At 35.8% G+C, this 26864-nt stretch overlaps 1 protein-coding gene and 1 long non-coding RNA gene across 3 annotated transcripts in view; both read right to left on the bottom strand.

The window, feature by feature from the left end:
- LOC127843809 (ATP-dependent RNA helicase DDX1-like) overlaps positions 1-26864 on the bottom strand; it is an 81275-nt gene that overhangs the window by 47920 nt on the left and 6491 nt on the right. The window contains exons 1-9 of one of the 2 annotated variants that reach the window (XM_052373622.1): positions 23989-24007; positions 18125-18176; positions 14507-14570; positions 10128-10248; positions 8866-8916; positions 4934-5020; positions 4179-4339; positions 2199-2348; positions 942-1139 (exon numbers count right to left, since the gene is read on the bottom strand). In XM_052373622.1, the coding sequence (XP_052229582.1) occupies positions 942-1139; positions 2199-2348; positions 4179-4339; positions 4934-5020; positions 8866-8916; positions 10128-10248; positions 14507-14570; positions 18125-18174 (882 nt within the window). In that variant the 5' untranslated portion in view covers positions 18175-18176; positions 23989-24007. Of the gene's footprint in view, positions 1-941; positions 1140-2198; positions 2349-4178; positions 4340-4933; positions 5021-8865; positions 8917-10127; positions 10249-14506; positions 14571-18124; positions 18177-23988; positions 24008-26864 lie in introns of those variants that run through there. The other variant, XM_052373621.1, reaches the window with a different exon arrangement.
- LOC127843813 (uncharacterized) lies at positions 7568-8429 on the bottom strand. Its single transcript, XR_008032359.1, has 2 exons — positions 8247-8429; positions 7568-7956 (listed from the first exon to the last, which is right to left on the bottom strand). It is a non-coding gene; the product is annotated as an uncharacterized LOC127843813 (long non-coding RNA).

Genomic DNA, 26864 nt, shown 5'->3' on the forward strand with positions numbered 1-26864 from the left:
AGGGCCATAATTCCGTCAAAATGACAACCAGAGTTACATAACTTGTCCTGTACAGTCCCTTATGATAGTTTGCGAGTGTTCCAAGTCTGAAAGCAATAGCTACGATACTTTAGGAGTAAAGTGGACCAAAACACAAAACTTAACAAAATTTTCAATTTTCTAAGTATAACAAGAAATGTGTTTGTCAGAAACACTATGTCCCCTTCTGCACTGCTTTGAATTATTTATTTTTTGACCTTTGACCTTGAAGGATAACCTTGACCTTGAGCTTTCACAACTCAAAATGTGCGGCATGTGTTTGTCAGAAGCACTGTCCCCTTCTGCGCCTCTTTGATTTGTTTGTTTTTTTACCTTTGACCTTGAAGAATGACCTTGACCTTGACCTTTCACCACTCAAAATGTGCAGCTCCATGAGATGCCTGCCAAATATCAAGATGCTATCTTCGATATTGCAAAAGTATTCATAAAATGAGCGATTTTGGCCACATATATTTGACCTCTATCCTTGAGGGATGACCTTGACCTTGACATTTCACCACTCAAAATGTGCAGCTCCATGAGATACACATGCAAACCAAATATCAAGTTGCTATCTTGAATATTGAAAAAGGTATTGCAAATCTTAAAGTTGGAGCAAACAGACCAACAGACAGACAGGGCAAAAACAATATGTCCCCCACTTTAGTGGGTGGGGGACATTAAAAGGGCACATAATTCTGTCAAAATGCACGCCAGAGTTATCTTACTTAGCCTGCCCAGTCCCCTCATGATAGTAAGTAAGTGTACCAAGTTTGAATGCAATAGCTTTAATACTTTATGAGAAAAGTGGACCTAAACACAAAACTTATACGGACGCTGACGCCAAGGTAATGACAATAGCTCATAATTTTTTTTCTAAAAATAGATGAGCTAAAAATGAGGGATTTCAACAATTCCCTAACCTGTTCAGCAAGTTCTCTAGAGGGTTCTATAATGATCGCCTGGGGAGCGTTGGTGGCTGCCTTGGCGCTACTTGCCGGCACTGCAGACTGCGTGGACTCTACAGTGCTCTCCTTGGAAGCCCCTGTCAGTGAGATGAAACCCTGGGGTGGCGGGTACTTGAAGGGTGTACCACCAAAGTTGAAGGTCATTTCTGCATTCTGGAATTAGCAATTTAACTGGGTAAAAAAATCTTGCAAGTACTTGAGATTTTTAGTAAAAATTACTATGTTTTTACTCAGCTAATGCAAAATAATATCACTGGTTTACATAAACCTTTATGCTGCTGACTTTTTCAGTAATTTTTGTAATTTTTCAGTAAAAGCCGTCATATTTATCTGCCAATGTCTATGTCATTTTCTACACTTAAACTTATCAACAAAATGCCAGATTCTTTGAAGATGATTGTATATTTACCAAACTTATTGAGTAGTTGGACATTATTGGAATTAATATATATACGGAGTACTTATCACAACATTTTATGCACCAATGAAATGCCGCAAATTACACACACACACACACACACACAAATTAGTAATTCATAATAATGGTGAAGGAAACTTCTGAAACAATAATTGTATTTAACATTTAAAATAATTACCACTGACATGTATAAAACATAATTTTATATAAACAAGAGCACTGCATAACGGTTGCCAATGCTCGGCTGCGTGTTCAATTTAGAATAAATGAAAGCTTGTCAGAATATTTTTTATTTTTTTTTTGGAGTTCACAGTGACCTTGACCTTTGACCTAGTGACCCAAAATGGGTGTGGTGTGTAGAAATCATCAAGGTGCAGCTACATATGAAGTTTCAATGTTGTAGGTGGAATGTTCAAAAGGTTAACAAAATGTTAAAGTTTTAGCAAGACGCGGATGGGGAACTACACGACACAATGAGCTGGCTATGACAATACCTCAGGTTTTCTCCAAAAACCAAAAACAGCCGAGCTAAAAGGAAACACTTTAAAATTAAGCTGCCCTCTGGGAAAACAGGGCTTAATGCATGCCTGTTAAGCGTCGTTTCAGATAAGCCTGTCTAAACAGTTCAAATAGGCTTATCTGGGAAGACATTTTCTGCTTTGACTTGTTTTTCATTTTGAAGAGTTTCTTTGAATAAAAATTTCATTAAAGCATAAAGTGTTGTCCTTGATTTTCCTGTGCTATTAGGCCTCATTATCCCAGAGCTAAACTCAATAAAATAAAAGCTTCAAGACCTTCAAGACAACTGCTGCGAAGAACTTCTCATTGGCTGCCTGTGCTGGAAGGTCGTACGCCTTGCCGAGGTCCACCCCATTCTTCGACCAACGCACCTCACGTTTCATCAAGTCAAGGTAACAACCAATCGTATCGTTGAGCCCAAAAGGCTGAAGTGAAATATGACACATTTGCTTAAAAATGGTTGCAATAATATGGTGTTCTTATTGTGGTTGTGATCTTAGAACATGATGACGGACAATATCTTCTTGATCTGCAGGTGTGATATATTCCATTTTTGTTTGAGAATGGTTTAAATGAAAATAAGTGCCAACTACCAGTGCCTGTCAAGGACACACAACACTGTTGTCTCACAAGTTCCAATTAAAAAACAGAATGTCAAGAACTGTTCACCATATGATTGGAAGAATAGCGACGTCCATAAATAAATTAGTGAAGATTGTTATTTTGGTGAATAAATACTGAACATTTATTCAAAACATTTATTAATATTACTGTATGATTTATTTGTTAGAGTAAACAAACAATAATACATTATATCAGGTTTTATAAATCTTATAAAAGCAAAAAATTCATTCAAACATGACATAGATATTTGTAAACAAGTTAATGCATCATTGTTTCTCTATACAACAACAACAAAAAGCATCGGGTATTATTGTTCTCATTTGAATTGCCAAACTATATGTATCAGTATAAAAAGCGATTCCATTTTCCTCAATTTATGTCAGTAAGTCAATAAGTCCTGTAAACTTACATGTTAAGAATGGCCAACATATGTGTTATTGAAATAAATGCACCAGACCCTTCCCAATTTAAAAACAACAGATGTGTTTGTCAGAAACACAATGGCCCCTACTTCGCCACTTTGTTTTATTTTATTTTTTTACCATTTGGCATGTACAGATAATTATCTCCCTTTAAAGCTTATTACTTCCCTTGGATTTGTTTTTTGAGCTATGACCTTGAAAAATGACCTTGACCTTTCACCACTCAAAATGTGCAGCTCCATGAGATACACATGCATGCCAAATATCAAGTTGCTATCTGATGCGGCATAGAACTCATGAGCTTTTTTCAAAACCTAAATGCAAAGTGTGATGGACAGACAGACGGATGGACAGACAGACAGAGGGAAGGAAAGTCCGATCACTAAATGCCCTCCTTCGGGGGCATAAAAAATGAAGACAAATCCCAAAGGTTTATTCCTTACCCTATTGTCTGAATTGTCCCAGGTTGCACTATCTCATGATATTTTAACAAAATTCCCCATGAAGTGCTTTCATGACACAATTTCTTTCTCAATTTGGTGATTTTAATATATGCAATTTGTAAACTGCAATGGTACCAAAAGCATTCCCAATAAAGCAATAAAAATCACTGGTCAAGAGTTTTATATTTGATAAATCTTTGACATTCACAGGGTTCTTTAAAGATTGTTCTTGTCTTTGGTAAAAATCCTTACCTTCCATTTTGGGAAACATTTATATACAAAACATAGAAAAGGTTTAAGAGATCTTAAAATCTAAATTCAAATTCCCTCTTATTATATAGGCCCCTGCAAGTCTGCATTCTGATGCATGGCTATGTAAAACAATTAAAAATGTTTGTTACTAGGTTAAAACACAACACTTCATCAAAGACTTTTTGAGTCTCACAATGGAAAAATGGGGCTTAATGCATTTATGTAAAGTGTCGTCCAAAATTAGTCTGTGCAGTCCACACAGGCAAATCTGGAACAACACTTTCTCAGTTTCTGTCTAAACTGGATTTTTACTTACAAGAAACTTCCTTGAAACTAAAAATTATATTAAAGCAGAAAATGTCATCCCTGATGAGCCATCTGCAGACTGCACAGGCTAATCTGGAACAAAACTGTACGCATGTGAATTAAGCCTCGTTTTCCCACAGCACGGCTCATTTCTTTGCTGTGCTCAGTTACCTCCCCATAGCTATCAAACTGCTTGTGTTGGACTTACCTCCCCATAGCTATCAAACTGCTTGCTGTTGGACTTCTTGCCAGTCCCTCCAAACCCCCAGCCCCAGCGGTCAGTGCCGAGGTCCAGACTAGCCTTGTCTGTGGAATAGCCTACTCGACACAGTCCCTCGTCTGTCACCGTCGCCTCATAGTAGTAACGCCCTGCAGGATGTGCACACATCTTCACAATAATCCAAGACATGAGAGTTGTTTTTTTGAAGCTATAATTTGTATACATGTCGCATTAACATTAAAATTTGGAAGTGTGTTTTGGATTACAAATTTTATAATGCTCCTTCGAGAATTCAACAAATTTGTAAATGTTAGTAATGAATGCAACGATAATTTGTTAAAACGCTTGATGTGTTCAATAAATGATTTTAAAATATTATGCATAAATTGAACAATAACCGTGAGGACTACAACCTGTTGCAATCACCAGAGTTCTAAGTAACTGGCCACAAGTTCATCACACGTCATGAATTGTCTCCATAATTTTACTGCAGGTATTGACTGCCTAAAAGTGCTGGTGTTCATTCAAATGTGCGCTCTCATTGGCCAACATCCATTCCCAACACATCTATGCTCCGCCTTGAAGCGGGCTTTTATTTGGTTAAAGCAAAACATGAAATTAACAATCATAAATCAGCCCACAAAATTTTCGGCGAAGTCAATACTGCTTTGATCTTTAAAAGTATTCCTGGACATCGAGCGTGCATACTTTCTTGTGCACAAGCTGAAAATGTGCCAATGTACCTTGTCCCACAACAGCCTTGTTGGTGCGGGTACCATGCCATTTCTGCTGGTCTCTACTCTGGCACAGAAGGCCGTCTGGTTCAATGGCTGAAATAGACCAATGGCTATGTTTAACTATATACCCCCTTAAGTGCTCACCTAAGTTCAATGATACATATTGTTCAAGACTTTACATGATGATCTAGTTTTTGACTTCAATTGACCCTGGATTCAAACATGGCCTTCGTATTGTCAAGATAAACATTCTGGTTTCACCATGACAGAGTCCTAACTGTGCCCTCTATAGTGGTATTAAGGTTTTTTTAAGATTTGACTTGAAAGAAGAGTTTTTGGAAGGACTTGACCCATCCAAACTTGGCCTATTTATTGTCAAGATAAACATTCTAACCAAACTTCATCAAGCTTTCATCCTAAATAATGTCTTTAGATTGGCATGAATTGTTTAAAGATCTGACCCAGAGACCTTGTTTCTAGACACACGTGACAATGATTAAAACTTGGCCAAAATATTGTTGAAATGAATTTTCTACCAAGCTTCAGAATTCGTCCTAAATGTAGTTTTCATAGTAGTTACACAGTTTGTCAAGGAAATGACTTAGTGACTTGTTTTTGGACGCAAATAACTCAGATTCTAAAGAAGTCAAGATATTGTAAATATAAACATTCTTAGTGTCATCTCAAGATTGATCCATACATGTGGCCTCTAGAAGGGTAACAAGGTACTCCTTATATGAACCGATATAAACTAGCTTTTGGTTGCATATATCCCAGATTTTAATTCTGCATATATGGCTGACCGAGTTTAATCAAGATTGAGTTACAAATGTAAAATTGTATTAAGTGTCAAAAATTTGCCAAAGTTAAAGCGCACATAACTCAAAAAGAATATTGGAGCATGTATAAAAATAACATCTTACATACGCATCGGCAAGTGTCTCTTAGAGAAGAGTTTTTTACATGTTTTCATTCTAGAAAACCTTACTATGGCTACAAATGGCATTTTTCAAGTTTATTTTCTCCTTTTATGGCCAGTTTTTTTTTGGACCAGCTGGGGATAAAAATTACAAAACCTTCTTTGAGAAACTGCAAGCCCTATTGATTCCCTCAAACTTGGTCATTAGCTACTTTACATTGATCACTACCAAGGACAAAAAGCTTCAGGTTGTCAACTTTGAAACAATTGCACCTACCAACGCACCAAAAGACCATTCATTGATTTTGCTATGTCCAAAATACTATGCAGGGGCATAACTAGACATGTGTCCCTGGAACAAGGAAGCATACACAGTCCACTTCTGTTTTAAAAAATCTAAGTATCTAATTAAGAAGTAACAAGGGACAAAATTGTCGCAAAACCAGGTTTTCAATTTGAAATATCAGTCTAATAAAGGGAGACAATTAAAATGTGCATCGTTACCCCCCTTGTGTAAGATTCAATCTACTTTTACTTGTGGCGACCTTGATTTCAATTTGGAAAAAATGTCTGATAAAGGGAGACCAACTCAAAATGTGCATTGTTACTGATTGTTCAAAGTTACCCCACTTGTTTCAAAATCAATATATTTTTAGTCGTGGCGACCTTGACCTTGGAGATATTGATGTAATTCTTTTGCGCGACACACCGTCCAATGATTGTGAACAAAATTAATGTGCCAAATGATTTTAAAATCTCACAATGAAGGACATAGTTATGGCCCGGACAAGCTCATTTATGGCCATTTTTGACCTTTGAACTCAAAGTGTGACCTTGACCTTGGAGATATTGACGTCATTCTTTCCCGCGACACATCGTCTAATAATGGTGAACAAATGTGCCAAATGATTTTAATATCTCACAATGAACGACAAAGTTATGGCCTGGACAAGCTTGTTCTGCCCGCCCGCCAGCCCCCCCGCCAGCCCACCAGCCCGTCCGCCCGCCCGCCGACATTTGCCAATCTAATAACCAGTTTTTTCCTTCGGAAAACCTGGTTAAAAACTTAACATACATGTAAATATCATAAAGTTCAAATATTGGTTGTTAAGTTTGCAAAATTCATCACTATAGCAGCAATACTTTTTTAGTTAAAGCCCGGCAGATGGACAATGTCAATTCTACAGTACCCCCCCCCCTTTCTAAACGTTGGGGCATAAAAACAATTTACAATTTCAATACAGCAGTCTCCGCCATAGGTCCTGTAAACTGGGAAAAAATACAGGACCTCCTCTTTTTTTACAGGACCTACCAACTACATAAATCAGGTGGTGCCGGTCGTTTTCCACCGGAAGTCGCTACCTCGTAATATCGTAGAAACATTTTTCAAACTCGGTGGTAGCGTTTGTTTATTCATGTTGCTAAGCCTCAGTGCGCATGCCAGAGAGGAATCTGGTCAATACGGCCTAAACCGACGACGGCCTAGATAATTTATCACCAGCCTTTTTCACGCAGGGACATTGACAGTCAAGATCATGACATTGCGAATGAAGATGATCACAATTATAAACAAGGGCTGTTTGTAAAACATGCATGCCCCCCATATGGGCTGTCCGTTGTAGTGGCAGCCATTGTGTAAATACAATTTTTGTCACTGTGACCTTGACCTTTGACCTAGTGACCTGAAAATCAATAGGGGGTCATCTGCGAGTCACAAACAATGTACCTATGAAGTGTCATGATCTTAGGCAAAAGCGTTCTTGAGTTATCATCAGAAAATCATTTTACTATTTCGGGTCACTGTGACCTTGACCTTTGACCTTGTGACCTCAAAATCAATAGGGGTCATCTGCGAGTAATGATCAATATACCTATGAAGTTTCATGATCCTAGGCGTATGCGTTCTTGAGTTATCATCCGAAAACCATTTTACTATTTCGGGTCACCGTGACCTTGACCTTTGACCTAGTGACCTCAAAATCGATAGGGGTCATCTGCGAGTCATGATCAATCTACCCATGAAGTTTCATGATCCTAGGCGTATGCGTTCTTGAGTTATCATCCGGAAACCATTTTACTATTTCGGGTCACCGTGACCTTGACCTTTGACCTAGTGACCTCAAAATCAATAGGGGTCATCTGCGAGTCATGATCAATCTACCCATGAAGTTTCATTATCCTAGGCGTATGCGTTCTTGAGTTATCATCCGGAAACCATTTTACTATTTCGGGTCACCGTGACCTTGACCTTTGACCTAGTGACCTCAAAATCAATAGGGGTCATCTGCAAGTCATGATCAATCTACCCATGAAGTTTCATGATCCTAGGCGTTTGCGTTCTTGAGTTATCATCCGGAAACCATTTTACTATTTCGGGTCACCGTGACCTTGACCTTTAACCTAGTGACCTCAAAATCAATAGGGGTCATCTGCAAGTCATGATCAATGTACCTATGAAGTTTCATGATCCTAGCCCCAAGCGTTCTTGAGTTATCATCCGGAAACCACCTGGTGGACGGACCGACATACCGACCGACCGACATGAGCAAAGCAATATACCCCCTCTTCTTCGAAGGGGGGCATAATAACTATTTCGATTACGTCCATACAAATTGATATTTGTATCATTTATTAATCAGATTTATAATTATCTTAATCAGCGACTAGGCCATCATGGATTTAGACCGTCCTGATGAGCATTCAACATGTGGTAACGATGCAAAAAAATGGACCAATCAGGTGCATCGCAAAATTCCGTAGAGTAGAGCGTTGGAACGGAAAAACAAGACCGCTATTTTTATACCGCAGAAAACTTTCAGAGACGTAAAAACATAAATAATCAACAATTTCGTTCTTTTTTTTACCGGACAATCGGTCCTGTAAATTAGACCGACAGGCCGGACCTTACAAAATTTTACAGGACATGTCCATCGGTCCGACCATGTTTGGCGGAGACTGATACAGTCCTCAGAAATCATGAACATGTAATGTAAAGTAACAAATGCAGACTTGTTTTTACCCATGGCATCACCACGATCATATATGTTCAGCTTCCATGAAAGACTTGCTCCTAAAATATAAGAAAACATTATTAAAATTAAATGTATCTACACTGTCATCAAGAAGGTACATACATATTTCATCATTTTATTTCGTCTGTCAGCATAAAAACTCCTAAAGCTACACTTATACAAATTCAAATAACCTAATTGTTTTTAGGTAAAGTCCACTTAATTTTGGAGTTTATTAGTGTAAAGATATTGTTGAAATCCATTCAAGTTTAAACGTTGAATGTTGACAACCCCAGGAGAATTTGTTCAGACAAGCTCAGATACACAGACAGACAGACAAACTTACATAATTATTGAATCCAGTATAAACCACCCACCCACCCATCTTTAATTAAGTAAATAAACCAAACATCTAACAAAAAATATAAGATGTCAAATGTAAATAGACAGTAAAGAGGTAAGCTGCAATAGACAGTAAAAAGGTAAGCCGCAATAGACAATGTCACAAAATTTAACTGTGAGAGTCTTGAAAATACAGATTAATGTCCCCTGTCAACAGTGTTAAAAAAACTTCTTATGACTAATAAGCAATTTACATATGTATTTTGATGCATTTGTAGTCCCTTAGAAAGTTAAATGTAATTAAAAACCTTTCTTACTAGATTAAAGTTTCACAGGCTTCCTTTCCAACCCTTAGTTACTGATGAGCAGCAAACAGCATATAACCTGAATAGACTGAGAGTTACTCCCACCCTGTTTTGGTGAAATGCTGGTTGAAAAAGCCATTTTCACTTTGCTTTTTATGGGGGAAAAGTGTTAATTATAGTTTCTGTTATAATGTACAGACTATTTTACAAAGAAACTCCAGCGCATTACCCCGATTTGTAAACCAATATTGATTTTAAAAATATTAAAAAGATTTCGAAAATCTTTTACAGGACATTAATTATTTTAGGCCCAGATGAAATAAAAGGCATTTCTAAACGGTAATGTACTAGATGGCAAGTCTGTTGCTAAAACCATAACATTTGTTGCGCCACTTTTTACTGACCCGGAAGGTTAGAATTAAAGGCCAGAAAATAAATTTCCACACAGCCTTATCCACCTACATTGGTTTTTGTTTAAAAGATTTCTCCTTTAACAGAAAAGTTCCATTTAAGCGGAAAGTGTCATCCCAGATTGGCCTGTGTGGACTGTATCTGTGATGATGCTTTACGCACATGCATGAAGCCCAATTGTTCCAGAACGCTGCTCAAATACACAGGCATACCTTTATTCTTGGTGGAGAGTTTGCTGGTCTTGCCCTCTTGCTGATCTTTAAGGGTCTCAAACACAATCTGCAGGATGGGCAGACAAAATGCTCCTGTCTTACCACTGCCTGTCTCAGCGGCCTGATAACAAAAACAAATTGTTGCCATAAAGAACATAGAACACAGAACTTCTTCTTTATATCAAGAAAATAATTTCTTTATGACAGAAAAAAGCTTCAATGCAAATTTCTTGATTTCTTTATTACATTTGGAAAAAAAATAAACAAGTTCTCATGAGGTTCATAAGGTTTCTCCCTTTGCCATAAGGAAACAGCTAGCTTGTAGCAGCTATGTTTCTCCCTTTGCCATAAGGAAACAGCTAGCTTGTAGCAGCTATGTTTCTCCCTTTGCCATAAGGAAACAGCTAGCTTGTAGCAGCTTTGTTTCTCCCTTTGCCATAAGGACACAGCTAGCTTGTAGCAGCTATGTTTCTCCCTTTGCCATAAGGAAACAGCTAGCTTGTAGCAGCTATGTTTCTCCCTTTGCCATTAGGAAACAGCTAGCTTGTAGCAGCTATGTTTCTCCCTTTCCCATAAGGAAACAGCTAGCTTGTAGCAGCTATGTCTCTCCCTTTCTCATAAGGAAACAGCTAGCTTGTAGCAGCTATGTTTCTCCCTTTCCCATAAGGAAACAGCTAGCTTGTAGCAGCTATGTTTCTCCCTTTCCCATAAGGAAACAGCTGGCTTGTAGCAGCTATGTTCTTCAGCAGACTTGAACTATATTTAAACTCATACAAAATACCATAAAACCAAATATTTGCGCAAGTTTCATCAAGATTTAACTGAAAACATGACTCACAGAATATTCACTGGATACATTCTAATGAGTAAAACGGTGCACAGCCTTGGGGCATTGTTTATCAACTGACCTGAACTAGGTCCAAACTCATCTGATATCACCTACCGACCTGACACTCCATCTCATCAAGCTGAATAATTTTGCGGAGTTATTTGAAAATCCATCCATTCCTCAACAAAGTTATGCGAAGACAAAGTGATAATGATTAATTTCCTAAATTCGCCCTTGACATTTAAATGTGACCTTAACCGTGGACTTCGGGATCTGTTTCTCATATGCATTTCACTTTTTTTTAAATTATTGAAAATTCGTAAATTTGACATTTGATGTATTTCCTAGTACTCTCTATTTCGTCTCATGATAATCACTGATGGAGAGTTATATGAAAATCCATCCATGCTGTCAAAAATACCGGACTTTGACCTCAAATGGTGACCTTGACACCTGATTGTTGCAACCACATCACGTGTCATCATGCTGATCGCTTAAGCCAAGTTGTTTTTTTATTGAAGACATCCATGATGGATAAAGTTAAGCTCCGAAAAATATTTCTCGTGGTTCTCCCAATTGGGTTTTCTCATAATTGCCCATTTTCAAATAATTTCAAGATGTAAACAGATGTGACATAAGTAAAATAAGGTATTTTGCGTTGATAAAGCGGCTATGGTTATGTTTTAAAATGTCCTAACCAAAATATGAAAGAGCACTGTTAACGGTATACATTGTTTAACAGCCACATTATAACTGTTATGAGTATTGACATGTAACTAATATAGCAACATGAAGCTTAAAACTGAATTGTTCCCCTCTTTTCTAAATGAGCATAAGGAATATTATTATTATTATTGAGAAAACCATGACAAGAAGACAGAGCAGCCAGCGCACAACAGTATCAGATGAGATTTCACAGTTTTAACAACATTACAATATGGGAAACATGTAAATCCAAGGGAAAAGTCAATTTAGACCCCAGGAGCATTATTTGAACAAATTATAGACCACGAAACAATATTCCACAAATAATTTATATGACCTCTGGGGAAAGGTCAGTTTCAACCACAGAGGCATGATTTCAACACACTCAGTAGAGAAATACCTAACAATAGAACACACTAAATATTAAACCTATTATGAGTGTGGTTTCAGTGAAGTTTTCATTTCAAATATCTATTATTAGCTCTGGTGACCTACAAATTCAACTTGCAGTTTTTATAGAAGATTTATTTACTACAATAGTACATATAAATCATGTGACCTCTTGGGCAAAGCCAGTTTTGACCCCAGGGGCAGATTTGACCAATCTTAGAAGAAGACCCCTTGAAGGTTTAACACACCATTATTAAATCCCTGACCCTTGTGGTTTTAGTGAAAGTTTTCACTTATTTTTCAGCTCTGGTGACCAATATATGCAATAGAATGAGTTACCAAATTATCATTTCTGTAAAGTTTCATTTAAATCTCCACAGTGGGTCAGAAGGGAAAATTATTAAAATAAAAAGTTACAGGACAAACAGGGCTAGCGCTGGTCCAAAATTTCTTTAAGCCAAACAGTTTTTCTTTGTCCACGCGTTGAAACTGGTTATCATATAATAATACATTATTTACTATCTATTTTATTATATTTCTTTTAATGACAGCAAGTGCATATCACATTCAATATTATTATATATATATGTATTTTTCAATATAGTAAATATTGATTATGAAACTTGTCAAAATACAATTATCATTTATTTTATACATGTACATTTTATCACAACTTTCATAGTAATAGAGCAATTTTCATACAGCGCATTTTTGACAACATAGATGACATTTTTTTGTTTGGTTGTTAAGACTCTTTTTCATCAAAAGGACACTTTAACGTAACGAAGTCATGTTAGCAACTGTACAGACAAAGTGGTAACTTCCATTTTAATAGAAGACTACATAAATTACTCTTCCTATATGTTACAAATTCAAAACTTTAATTCAACTTTAAATACAAATAAACTGCACATGTTTATCACGTTTACTTTTGATCGAAATACACTGCTGTCAGTTAGCATAGTTTCTAAGTAACAAAATTTATATTTATATTGATAACAAGCAGAAAAGTGAAACAATATCAACAGAGAACTACTTATTTCATAATCAATGTTTAATTCAGATCCATAGTCAGTATAAAGGTGTAAAGTGATCAGCTTAAAAATAATGTATGTATAATGTATTTATTGATATGCTTCTTTTCATTTGTTTATCTTTTAATACGACTTTTGGACCGGACGCTTTTGTAGGCAGACGACAATATTAACTGTGTATTCAAGTAAACAGTATCTGGGCATGCATGACCCAATATTACACTGAAGATCCACCCATTCTTACGGTTTATTCAACAGCGTCATCTCATGTGTAAGCAAGCTCAATTTTGATTGGCCAGCTACAACGTGCACTTCAACAACAGTAAGGTCAAGTGATGTCTCATATTCTGGTGCAGACCAGTTTTCTTTTCATGTTCAAATTGAAAACACTTTCATGGAAACAAAGAGAAAAATATAGGAAGCCAGTCGGTGTTAAAAAGGCGCATGTTTAAAACAAAATTTTGCACGATTTTTTAGTTTATAGTTTTAGTGTTTTTGTTGTTTTTTTACTAACAAATACTTAAAACATGAGAATAACAGTAATTTCAATATTGCATTTACTTGGTTTCAGTTTATAGAACTTAATGGGAGATTAACTAAATGTTTAGACTTAGGGTATTTAAAAACCAAGAAAAATCTTTAAAAAAGAAATACGGCGTTGAATGTGGTCGATGTTTATGAATGATCATAAGTTATATCTTTGAGATAAAAAATAGTGAGTGTCTTTTTTCTGCGCAGTTCTTAGTGCGTGTCTGCTGGCATTATGTTAAAGCCATTTAAGGTGAAAAGCTGGGTAAAACAGCTACGACGTAAAAGCACATTAGTGCTCTATACCCATGTTTAGGTCGAAGTTGTTGACACTGTGTGAACTGCTAGGGTAACAAGTAATGCATAAACAACAAAGTACCTGTCAACAGGGCTGTCTTTATGACTACCTAATTCATGAGTAAATAGTAATGCTCGCAGATTTTTTTATTTTTTATTTTCATCAATTATCTTATTGTAGATCTATATTTTGAATTTGTTTATGGTGTCAAAAATCAAAAGTTTTGTTCAGGGAATTTCCATAATAAAATAATATTCTTAGTAAGATAGGTATTTGAAATTCAAACAATATTCATTTAATATGATGGTGATTGCATCTTGTATTTATATTCAGTTCTCATTTTCATCATACTTTCTATGCTTTCTGAACATCAAAAAAAAGGCCATGTTGTTGTTATTTTGTCTAAGTTATCTCTATAAAATAAATAAGATGAGAAAAAGTGCACACACCTCTCAACCTGTGCATTAAGACGCACTCTTTATTAATTTGAATCACAAGTGTTGATTTCAAACTTGCGATTAATTTTGAAAAATGAGTTGCGTCTAAAATTATGCGATAGAGAACAACTCCAGTGCCTTCAGCCCTTTGATCTTACCATGAGCACATCTCCACCACCAAGAATCATTGGTATGGCTTCAGCCTGCACATCAGTGGGTAAACTAAAACAGAAAGGAGAGGTATCAGCCTGCACATCAGTGAATAAACTCAAACAAAGAGGAGAGGTATTAGCCTGCACATCAGTGACAGTAGATAAACTAAGAGGAGATGTATCAGCCTGCACATCAGTAGGTAAACTAAAACAGAGAGGAGAGGTATCAGCCTGCACATCAGTGTATAAACTCAAACAGAGAGGAGACGTATCAGCCTGCACATCAGTGGGTAAACTCTAACAAAGAGGAGAGGTATAAGCCTGCACATCAGAAGGTAAACTCAATTAAAGAGGAGATTTATCAGCCTGCACATCATTGGGTAAATTAAAACAGAGAAGAAAGGTATCAGCCTGCACATAAATGGGTTAACTCAAACATAGACGAGATGTATCAGCCTGCATATCAATTGGTAACTAAAACAGAGAGGAGAGGTATCAGCCTGCACATCAGTGGGCAAACAAAAACAGAGAGGAGACGTATCAGCCTGCACATCAGTGGGTAAACTCAAACGAAGAGAAGATGTATCAGACTGCACATCAGTGTGTAAACTCAAACAAAGAGGAGATGAACCAGCCTGCACATCAATGGGTAAACTAAAACAGAAGGGAGACATATCAGCTTGCACATCAGTGTGTAAACTAAAACAGAGAGGAGATATCAGCCTGCACATCAGTGGGTAAACTAAAACTTAGAGGAGAGATATCAGCCTGCACATCAGTGGGTAAACTAAAACAGAGAGGAGCGGTATCAGCCTGCACAGCAGTGGGTAAACTAAAACAGAGAGGAGAGGTATCAGCCTGCACAGCAGTGGGTAAACTAAAACAGAGAGGAGAGGTATCAGCCTGCACAGCAGTGGGTAAACTAAAACAGAAAGGAGAAGTATCAGCCTGCACATCAGTGGGTAAACTAAAACAGAGAGGAGAGGTATCAGTCTGCACAGCAGTGGGTAAACTAAAACAGAGGAGAGGTATCAGCCTGCGCATCAGTGGGTAAACTAAAACAGAGAGGAGATGTATCAGCAAGCACATTAGTGGATAAACTAAAACAGATAGGAGAGGTATTAGCCTGCACAGCAGTGGGTAAACCAAAACAAAGAGGAGAGGTATTAGCCTGCACATCAGTGTGTAAACTAAAACAGAGAGGAGATGTATCAGCCTGCACATCAGTTGGTAAACTAAAACAGAGAGATGTATCAGCCTGCACATCAGTGTGTAAACTCAAACAAAGAGGAGATGTATCAGCCTACACATCAGTGGGTAAACTAAAGCAGAGAGGAGAGTATCAGCCTGCACATCAGTGGGTAAACTCAAAGAGAGAGGAGATTATCAACCTGCACATCAATGGGTAAACTAAAACAGAGAAGAGAGGTATCAGCCTGCACATCAGTGTGTAAACTAAAACAGAGAAGAAAGGTATCAGCCTGCACATCAGTGTGTAAATTAAAACAGAGAAGAGAGGTATCAGCCTGCACATCAGTGAGTAAACTAAAAGAGAGAGCTGTATCAGCCTGAACATCAATGTTTAAACTAAAACAGACAGGAGAGGTATTAGCCTGCTGCACATCAGTGGGTAAACTAAATCAGAGGAGAGGAATTAGCCTGCACATCAGTGGGTAAACTAAAACAAAGAGGAGAGGAATTAGCCTGCACATCAGTGGGTAAACTAAAACAAAGAGGAGAGGAATTAGCCTGCACATCAGTGGGTAAACTAAAACAAAGAGGAGAGGTATTAGCCTGCACATCAGTGTGTAGTGTTTTTTCCCATGAGAGCAAAGGGGCGTTGGGCATTACATTCAAAAAGGGCATTTTAACGCGCAGTTTAGGCAAAATTAGGCATACCGTTCTGTGAATAGCTGCCTTGGGGGCATTCTTTGATACTGGGAAAAACACTAGTATGTAAACTAAAACAGAGGAGAGGTATCAGCCTGCACATAAGTGGGTTAACTAAAACAGTGAGGAGAGGTATTAGCCTGCACATCAGTGGGTAAACTAAGAGAGAGATGTATCAGCCTGCACATTAATGGGTAAACTCAAACAAAATGGAGAGGTAAGAGGTAACACAAACAGTACGAGATATGACCAGCATTAGTTTCGATGTACAACAGGATGCAACGTATTTTTAAGCATTTGTAGTCCCTTAGAAAGCTGAATTTAATTAAATAACTTTCTTGCTAAATTAAAGTTTTAAAAGCTTCATTTCTAAACCTTTTAAGATACTGATGAACAGCAAACAGCATAAAAGTTAAAACCTGAACAGACTGGGAGTTACTTGCAGGCTGTCCTGGTTTTATGCTGTTTGAACATTTTCACTTGGCTTCTAAGTGGGAAAGGGTTAAGATAGAAAGTAATATAAGTACCATTTATTATGTACATATTTAAAAACAGTGCACCATGCAGCTAGGCTTTGCAAAATGGCAGGGTGCTCTTTGTTTCAAAGGGATATTTAACATGCTGGGTCATATATCCATATGGCATATTTTCTTAACATTATGTTATTTGAGTCAAAATTTTGTGTTACATGTATTTTCATTTAAAGCATAATGATTGTTTTTGTTATTAACAAGAGCACCGCATAACGGGTGCCACGCTCAGCTGCGGGTGAAGTTTTGAATAGATGAAAGCTTGTCAGATTTTTTTTATTTATTTTTTTTTAAGATGTCACAGTGACCTTGACCTTTGACCTAGTGACCCAAAAATGGGTGTGGCATGTAGAACTCTCCCAAAACAGCCGAGCTAATAAAATTAGTTTAGCTGTGAAAATTTAGTGAGTTTATTTTAATTTCAAATAACATGTGCTCTATAAAAATGCAATCTGATATATATAACAAGAGGGCCTTAAAGGCCTAAATTCTCTCGCCTGACATAACAAGATATTATTGGGACAAATCTTCTGACCAAGTTTCATGAAGATCGGATAATAAATGTGGCCTCTAGAGTGTAAACAAGGTTTTACTAAAGCCATATAAGGAAAAATGCCCCGCCCCCTGGCGGCCATGTTTTTCAACCAACCGACACCATTTTCAAACTCATCCAATATATTATTGGGATGAATCTTCTGACCAAGTTTCATCAAGATCAGACAATAAATGTAGCCTCTAGAGTGTTAACAAGATTTTACTATAGCCTTATATAGCCATATAAGGAAAAATGCCCTGCCCCTTGGCAGCCATGTTTTCCAAGCAAATGTAACCATTTTCGAACTTATCCAAGATATCATTGAGACCAATCTTCTGACAAAATTTTAAGAAGATTGGACAATAAATGTGGCCTCTAGAGAGTTAACAAGGCAAATATTGACGGCGTACGACGGACGACGCACGACGGACAAAAAGTTATCACAAAAGCTCACCATGAGCACGTTTTGCTCAGGTAAGCTAAAAAAGGCATGACAGGGGCCTGAGGAGGACAGGATGGGACATTTGGTCAAGGGGATTCTGTGTCCGGACATTTAGGCTAGCTGGAGCACTGAAATATGGTGATAAAGAATTTTTTTTAACGAATAAAGTCAATAAAGTATTGAAGTTTTATTCAACTTCATGTTTAGTTATGTGACTATAGATATACCTCCAGTCCATTTCTTCCACTGCCCTTGCAATCTCTGGCATAACCCCCATTTCTGAAAGGAAGGAATTGTTTTCTTCATTTCTCTTGTATATACTTTTCACAACCAAATATAGATATCAATAATGAGAGAAAGTTATTCGCAGCTTAAAAAGCATGGAAATCGTTTTAAATTATGAAGCAGTACATGACTATGTTAAGGCATAGGCGGCAAGCACAGCTGCACATAAGACGGAGGGTTTCTTTTTGTTTGTTCATATTGATGTCCATTTGTTCTATAATTCATTCATTGAGATACTCGTTAAGGTCACAATATACTAAATAGTTTCCCTATATAATTCAATGTAAAAGTGACAAAATCGACTGTTTTTGCAACTTTTTTTTCGGCCGTTTCTTAGTGGAATGTAACCTTTTTCAGTGCAAGGCTTTACTAAAGTCTCCAAGTTTATCATATTTCAGGTATTTGGTCGTGGAAAACTATTTATGCCCTACCATTATCTCCGAAAGATAAAACCCGAACAATAGTTTAAGATGTAAAACATGCCTTTGAGTCAACTATGATATTTTTTTAGAGATTACAGCCCTACATGAAACGAGTATTTAGTATGTTGTAACCTAAATGTGTTCACTTATTTACGCCCTCTTTCATTTTTTTACTCACTGATTTATTTGAGTTTCTCGATTATCTCAAATTACTCATTCAATCTTTCCAAATGTTATATACAGTCCAACCTGTCAATAAAGACCACTCAAGGGATTTGGTCGTTGTGGTCTTTGTTCACAGGTGGTCTTTATTCGCAGGGTCGATTAAAACTTTGCAAAATATGCTAGTAGTTTTTTAACAGGTACCTTATCTATGTATGTGCTCTATTGTTTAAATGTTTGAATACTTATGCATGTATAATGAAATAAAGGATTGAAAACACAGTTTTGTTTTAAATTTGTATATTTATTTCATGTTGTATTTCTATTCCCTTATGTTTTTATTATTTATTTTATTTATCATATACCGTATAAATAACTATTGACATACATGTACACGTACATGTACATGTAATTCTACAAAGAACAAAGTACAAAATACACATAACATGGCAAACATTTATACATGAAATACATGCATCACTACTACACAACCAGTAAAGTTGGCAATAATGGACAATAAATGACATCTGATATTCATATAAGACTGAAAACATCCAAAAACAAGATTTCAGACAGATACTCAAAGAGCCTTGCACTTGCGTCAACAAACCACTTATGCACTAAGTCATTCACTGACGCGAATTCCGACTCACGCTTTAGGCGTTTACTTTCACAGTTTACGTTCTCCTCGAATTCGTCCATAATCTCATGTTTACGCTTTAAAATGCTCTGAATTTGAGTTTTTCCTTCACCAAGATCACTAGCCACTCGTCTACAACTGTGTACTTTACCTAACAAACTAATGACCTTAGCGTGTTCTTCCTACGTCAAGAACTTACGCTTGGAAGCCATGATGGTTAACTTGAACTGACAATTTACTTTTCTATAATCTATGAACGTCTTATAACGGAGAAATTTAAGAAGAGAATGACTATCAAAATGTTTGTCTTTAATAGGCATCGTAAATGATATGAAACCGTTAATTTCCTTAATGAATTTATGAAAGCCCCAAATTTGTCTTTGATATTTTCGGCAATTAGTACATTAATCGCGAGTAACTTAAATACAAAGGCAAATTTTTACACTTTTGACAAACTGTCAAATGCATAAAAGAAGCAGGCGACTACCAAATAGCAATGCATGTTAAATAAACAAACAACTGCTATCGAGTACAATAAACTGTTACTTGCCAATATCTCCATAGCGACCGACGAGTCCACAGGTAAGATGTGTATCACGTGACTACGTAGCGTCCTAGCGGCTATTTTGTTTTTTGAAAGTTGCGAAATCGTTGATTTTTATGATTGCATTGGTCGTTGTAAGCTATTAAAATGGAGATTTGGGAATGTAAAAGGGTGGTCGTTGGTCTTTAGTTCACAGGTGGGCTTTATTCGCAGGTTCAATATTATAGTGAAATCGTTCGGGAGGAAATCGTTGTGGTCGTTATTGACTGTTGGTCGCTATTAACAGGCGGTCGCTCAGTCAGGTTGGACTGTAATCACTTACTTACCCACTCTTTGTAAATTTAGTTATTTCAACACTTAGTTATTTATTTACTCACTTGTTAAAATATGTATCCATCAATCTAACTTGAACAGTATTCCTGCAAAATTTTAGCTGAACAATGACTTCCATAGTCAATATGTTCATTGTTGTGCCAAGCAATGTAGTAAATTACTATATAATAGTAACTAAATTATGGTAGATTTCAAAAGCTAACTTTAACAGAAAATATTATAATTACCGTAATAACTCTAAGTTTTCAGACACTCTAAGTTTTCAGACGTCGTCTTTTTAAGCCAAAATAATTATTTTTCGTGACTCTTAATTTTCGGACATACCGAATTTTGTCCATAATTAATGCATCTAAATTTTGGACAGTATATTTTACCGCACTATTCTACAGACTTCCGCCCTGTTTTTGCTTATCTTGTGACACTATGATAATGGAATTTTAAAAACCGGATTAAGGTCATAAATCCTAACCGATGCATGCCTGAGGGCAATTGACATTTACATTTGTGTAATTGGGTAAATAACCATGTACACCGGTCAAAAATAATGGATTTACCCAACAGCATTTTAAACAGTGTAGACCTATTAAGGAAGCAGTATGTTTTCTGTTTTTACTTTTTGTTCTATATCATTTCGGGCAAGAATTAACAAAGCTGTGAAGTTCTGTTTATTTAGAACAAGAAAAACTAATCACAAGAAAATTATTGTACATAGATTTAGTGCATTTATTTTAATATAATTATACTTTTCGAACATCTTAAGTTTTGCCTCTAAATTTTCGGACAAAAAAAATAAATATTATTTTTAAGTGTCCGAAAACTTAGAGTAATTACGGTATGTCACAAATCAGCTAAGATTGAAGAGTGTAACAAAATTTCAGACAATCTTGGATTTTTCTAATGAATCACTTTGGGAATCTTCTGACACTTTGTCGCCTTTAAATTCATAAGCACTTCAGCCATACCATATACATAATGATTTGTCATAAAATTCATCTGAAAAGCTCCCCAAAGATGAAAATGAACAAAATGCAATAATGCAATATTTTCTAATATTAACTTGAAATCATAAAAATTCAGTTTAAACACTTTAGTAGGTTTTAAAAGACATTGCAATCAAGCATAACAGTTAAATTATGTTAAACAATATTACAAACATAACAAACATGTTTTAACTAATTTTCCAAAGTCAATCATTGAACATTTGTATTACCCCAGTACCCAGTTCAAAGTTAAGAATCAAGATTTTTCTCAAACAATTTACAGTTTTATCCCACTATGTAAACCATGTTAAACTCAGCATAAAACTTGTTTTTTGTGGCATTACCTAGTAATAAGGCAGTGACGTAAATCAATTATTGTAGATGCAAAGTTTTAGAATATATGCATCCATGCACAAGATGCATGCTTTTTCAAGCAGTGAGTCCGTAGCAAACAGCGTTTCTATTGCACTTTTGCATAAAATGTCTGTTAACACTGTATTCGGTAAGAAATTGCTCCACTCGTAATAATTAGATGATCAACTGCTTTGAACCAATGAAATTCGTTGTTAGTAAACTTTGTGGGTGTAAGTTGTTTAGAAGTAATTATTTACATCTGAAAAAGCTCATTGTTCATGACATCAGCATAAAGTCATCTCCAAAAATGGGTCCTAAGAAAAACATAACAGCAAAGGCCAGTACACTTTTATCCTTGTTTAAAAGTGATGCAGGCTTTAGCACATCTATATCAACAACCACTGTTACCAGTGAAGAATCCAACAATGACAAAAACTCTAGATATAATAAAGAGTGCAAGAAACTGTTAAGCTGGCTGGCCTTTGACAATGAATCCAAGAGTGTGTACTGCAAATTGTGAACAGGATGCTTAATGATTTGAAGAAATTGAATATAAAAAAACACCAAAAGTTACTTCACATTAGCATTGTTCAAGCAAATTTAAGATTTTTGTGTGTGCTTAATTCAGAGATAGAAAGTTTTAACACATGGGACTTGCCTTTTTAGTTTGGGACACAAAAATGTTTAGTCCAACGAGTTCTCATGGCTTTTGTAAATTGTAAACAAGAGATGTGTTTATCAGAAACACAATGCCCCCTATTGCGCCGCTTTGAAGCCATAAATTTGACCCTTTGACCTTAAAGGATGACCTTGACCTTTCACCACTCAAAATTTGCAGCTCCATGTGATACCTGTGCATGCCAAATATCAAGTTGCTATCTTCAATATTGCAAAAGTTATGAAGAAGGTTAAAGTTTTGGTTAAAGTTTTTGAATTTGTTTTTTTGACCTTTGACCTTGAAGGATGACCTTGACCTTGACCTTTCACCACTCAAAATGTGCAGCTCCATGAGATACACATGCATGCCAAATATCAAGTTGCTATCTTGAATATTGCAAAAGTTATGACCAAGTTTAAAGTTTTGGTTAAAGTTTGGGACACACACATAAAATGGCAGACAGGCAAAAAAAATATACCCCCGATCTTTCGATCCGGCGGCATAAAAATATCACTGATAATTAAGGTAATGCTTTTGTCTGCATGCTTAATGCTTTCAATTCAATAAAATCGAAATGCACAGACAAGTTTCCTATCACTTAAGATTGTCCTACTAAATAAATAACTACCGGTCTACCAACCAGACTTATCAGGGTAATTCTTCATAGTGTCATAGTGTCATATTAAAATAATGTTACCAGTCTGCATTAACTCTAAACAGAGATTGGGATTTCTAAATTATCTGCTAGTGTCAACTAGATCTAGATAATTTAAAGAATGTAGAAGAAACCACTTATGGCTTTTAATTGACGGTGGGGAGTGCGAGATTTGTTACAATTGTTGTTTGAATAAACTGGATTTTAAAATGTCCATGGTTGAAGAACTCACAATATCGTCACAAAGATTATTCCCCTCAGACCCAGTTCTATCAAGGAAAAAGTTTTAAAAGATAACAGCTTCTGCTGGAATATGTTGGAAGCACCAGAAATCAGTACTTGAAGGAGACATTATTGTTGACTTTTATAACTTTATTGCACATAATTTTCTGATGGGTATCCCTAATTCTCATAGTAATGGCCCTCATAGTATTGTGACTTTTAACGAAAAACCCTCAAGATGTGCTGGAAAGTTAATGTTTTTTTTAATTTTAAAAGTTGTAATTTATTTGATGGTTATCCATGACTATAACAACGATCATTCTCATGATTTCCAGTTCTCATTGGAAAGTAATTAATGTTTATTCAAGGGTGATGCTATAATATATAAATTATGTAACACACAATTATGAAAGTTTGTTTTTGGATTAATAGTATCTTTATAAAATGTTTCATATGCCGCTTTATTTTGAATAAAATGTAAAAATACAACATGAGCAAGAGTTTCATTTTTCCATTAAGATACTATTTTAAGAACAAGCACTTGCGCATAGTAACAAATAATAGCAACCAATCAGAAGGTACAATATTATGAGAACCATTGTACATGATACAAATTCAGGCCTTGAACAATTTTTCCAGTGCCACACGCCCTGCAGGGTGAGAGGGTCAGACAGGCCACCCGACCTTCACTTTAATCTTCTAGCCGTGCATTTACAAAAATATGCATCTATATTGATAGTAATGATCAACCAGAATCTTTTTCTTAACTTAAACTATCATCTGACTTTGTCTCATTGTAATAATCAAATATCTATAAGTCTAAACAATAGTTGTACAGTAAAACTGCGATAACTCGAGGAAGCACGGGACCGACATCGATGCTCGAGTAATCGCAGGTTTCGAGTAATCCATGGCATTATTTGTTTTCACTGTCTCGGTTGATAATGCTTAATTCTGACCGCAAACACTTTATTTACATGTAAGAAGGTGCTAGAGAAAGAAAAGGCTTTGTAAAAATCGCTTAAGGTTACAGTATAATAAACAAAACAATTAATATGATCGTAAATTCATTTAATTATTTCAACATACACACAAAACATATATATAATCAAAAATATCTCATCAATATTCACTGTACATGAAGCATAATAATTTTTTAAAAAGCACACAAGGTATGTACATGCACATAAAAAAAAACACACACTAAAAATAACATAATCACTACACACTTTGCATTTTATGTACATTAGTCAGACTTGTGTTGCGCAAAGTCAAGGATTGAAGATTGTCGCAACCCATTAGCTTTCCAGAACTGATGGCGGAAGACGTTTCGCAATAATTATCGATTGCTGGTAATTATTTAATTATCATTAAAACTGTGTAGCTTTAATCTGCTTCTCAAAGGATGACAATTTGCAGTGTTTCTCAAACTGCAACTAACTTCACACCTAATCAAGTGTCTTTTGTCTGCTTGATTGCGATGTTTTCACAACTCAAATATTTTTAGCACCGACCAGACGAGAAAGCGTCCTCGAATAATTGCCAGTTAATTAGGTGTGAAATGTCTTTCAGAGACTGGCACTTGCCCTCGAGTTATCGAAAATCGCATGTTTGAGTTATTGCGGGTATTTTTATATAGACATTAAAGGAAAATGCTAGGGACTTTCTTTAATGTTCGAGTAATCGCCAGTTTTCGAGAAATCGCCAGCTCAAGTTATTGCAATTCTACTGTATTTATTTTGCAAAATATGCAATTTATCAATTAGTGTCAAATTGACAAATGGTAACAGTAAAATGATTTTGGCTAAGGCAAATTATTCAGGAATTATTCTGTTTATTAATAATTAATTTTTCTGTTTATTTCTAATTAAATATAAGAAGCATTTTAATAAACCAGTTATGTATTTTTTATTTTATTGATATTCACATTAAAATGAAAATTTATTCTTCAAGGAATTACCAATATATTTAATGTAATGGGAGCTAAGTCTGGAAAGTATTTTGTTCATAACAAAGCTGATTTAAATGCAGTTTTCAATGTTAAGTCCAAGAAAACATACTTAACTATAGATTGACATATAACACACGAGTTTTTTATATTTATTACTTCAAAAATGTATATTTAAATAATTAATGTAGTTTTTCTTGAATACTCTGAGCTTTTATGGGTACATACGTACAGCTCATTGTTCTTCTTGATTAAACCAAATTCAATGTCAAAATAATAAGTCTCAAGTTTGTGTATAAGTTCGAATTCAATCAACCTAAAACAGCGTAACAAACACAATACCTGTTACCACCGATATTAATTTGCATTTTGTTTGTGGATAAATGCTCCAAATTAAAAGTTTATAAAAAAACGTTATGAAACCAAAAGTTGATGATTTGAATTGATGATTCGATCTTTCTTACAAAGGTTCCGTAGAAAGTCGATGTATTATGATTGGTTGATTAGACACGAGATCGATCTTGCGGGGGATTCCGGAGATAATCGAAAGCGTATTTTTGAATTCTGAATTAAAAATACTCGGCTTTTTCCATTTCAAAAACTTACACATTTTCATGAACAGTTGATGTGTTTGAAACTTTTGATTAATATTATTATTATGCGAGCACACCACATCACGTAAGTTGTTTTAATTGGCGCATTTATTAATTAAGTGATATATATACGATCTGTTTGTGTTAATTTATGCAAGAAAATATTTTATGTTGCTAATATTACTGATTAAAGTACTGCCCAGATTTTTGGCTAGGGACTTGACATGGAAAATGCTGTATGGTAGTTTCTTTTTGAGTCGTGGGTTCTTTAGAGTCGTGGTCATAGAGATCACGTGAAATTACGTGATAGAATGTTCCCACATTATGGTCTTTACAGAAAAAAAATTTTGACCTAGTCACCATCGTTTTGCCGATCAAAAATGTGAGAAAACAGGTCTATATTGTAATTCATTAGAGCTCTTATAAAATATTTCCTCTTTTATAAATTGTTCATATAGTGTTCCTTAGTAACACAAAATCATTTATTTATGATTATTTTCAATACTAAATCGTCTGTTGACATTTTTTCACAGGAAGTTACTCTCCTCTGCAATGTTATTATTTAAGGCTATTTATAGATATGCAAATCTTGAAATTGGAATAGCCAATCAAATACACGGCTCAACAAGAAAACATTTTCAAGATGGCAGTTTGACACTGTCAAGACAATCGATTATTTATTATTATCCTCCGTACTCCTATTACTGGTGTACCCGAATTATCGGTGATGTTTGTAAATACGCTACTACGTCACAGTACGCGCATTTTCATTAACAACTTCCGTCGGTGACTGTTTACTCTTTTTGCTGGTAGCTGTCAAAACGATAAATACTCTAAATGATTTCCAGTCGTTACACCCCCTGGACGTTACACCCCTAGTCATTACACCCACTAAGCCTGGACACTACACCCACCAACATGTAAACATAATTGATTAGGTTACTAAGGTGTGATCATACCTACCATGGGGCACACATCACTTGATTAATGATGTTTCTGCTTTAATGTGTGTCCAATGGGGGTCTGTCCAAGTGCTTTTTATTGTTTGTTTGTCTGTATGTCTGTCTTATTGATGTGCAGTGTTAATTGGGAAATAACAATTTTTTGGTGTGAAAAACATTTTTCTTTGATCTTTTCAAATAATTTGTTAATTATCAAAGTGTAATAATAA

The sequence above is a fragment of the Dreissena polymorpha genome, chromosome 9 (genome assembly GCF_020536995.1).
Source record: "Dreissena polymorpha isolate Duluth1 chromosome 9, UMN_Dpol_1.0, whole genome shotgun sequence".
Taxonomy (NCBI): domain Eukaryota; kingdom Metazoa; phylum Mollusca; class Bivalvia; order Myida; family Dreissenidae; genus Dreissena; species Dreissena polymorpha.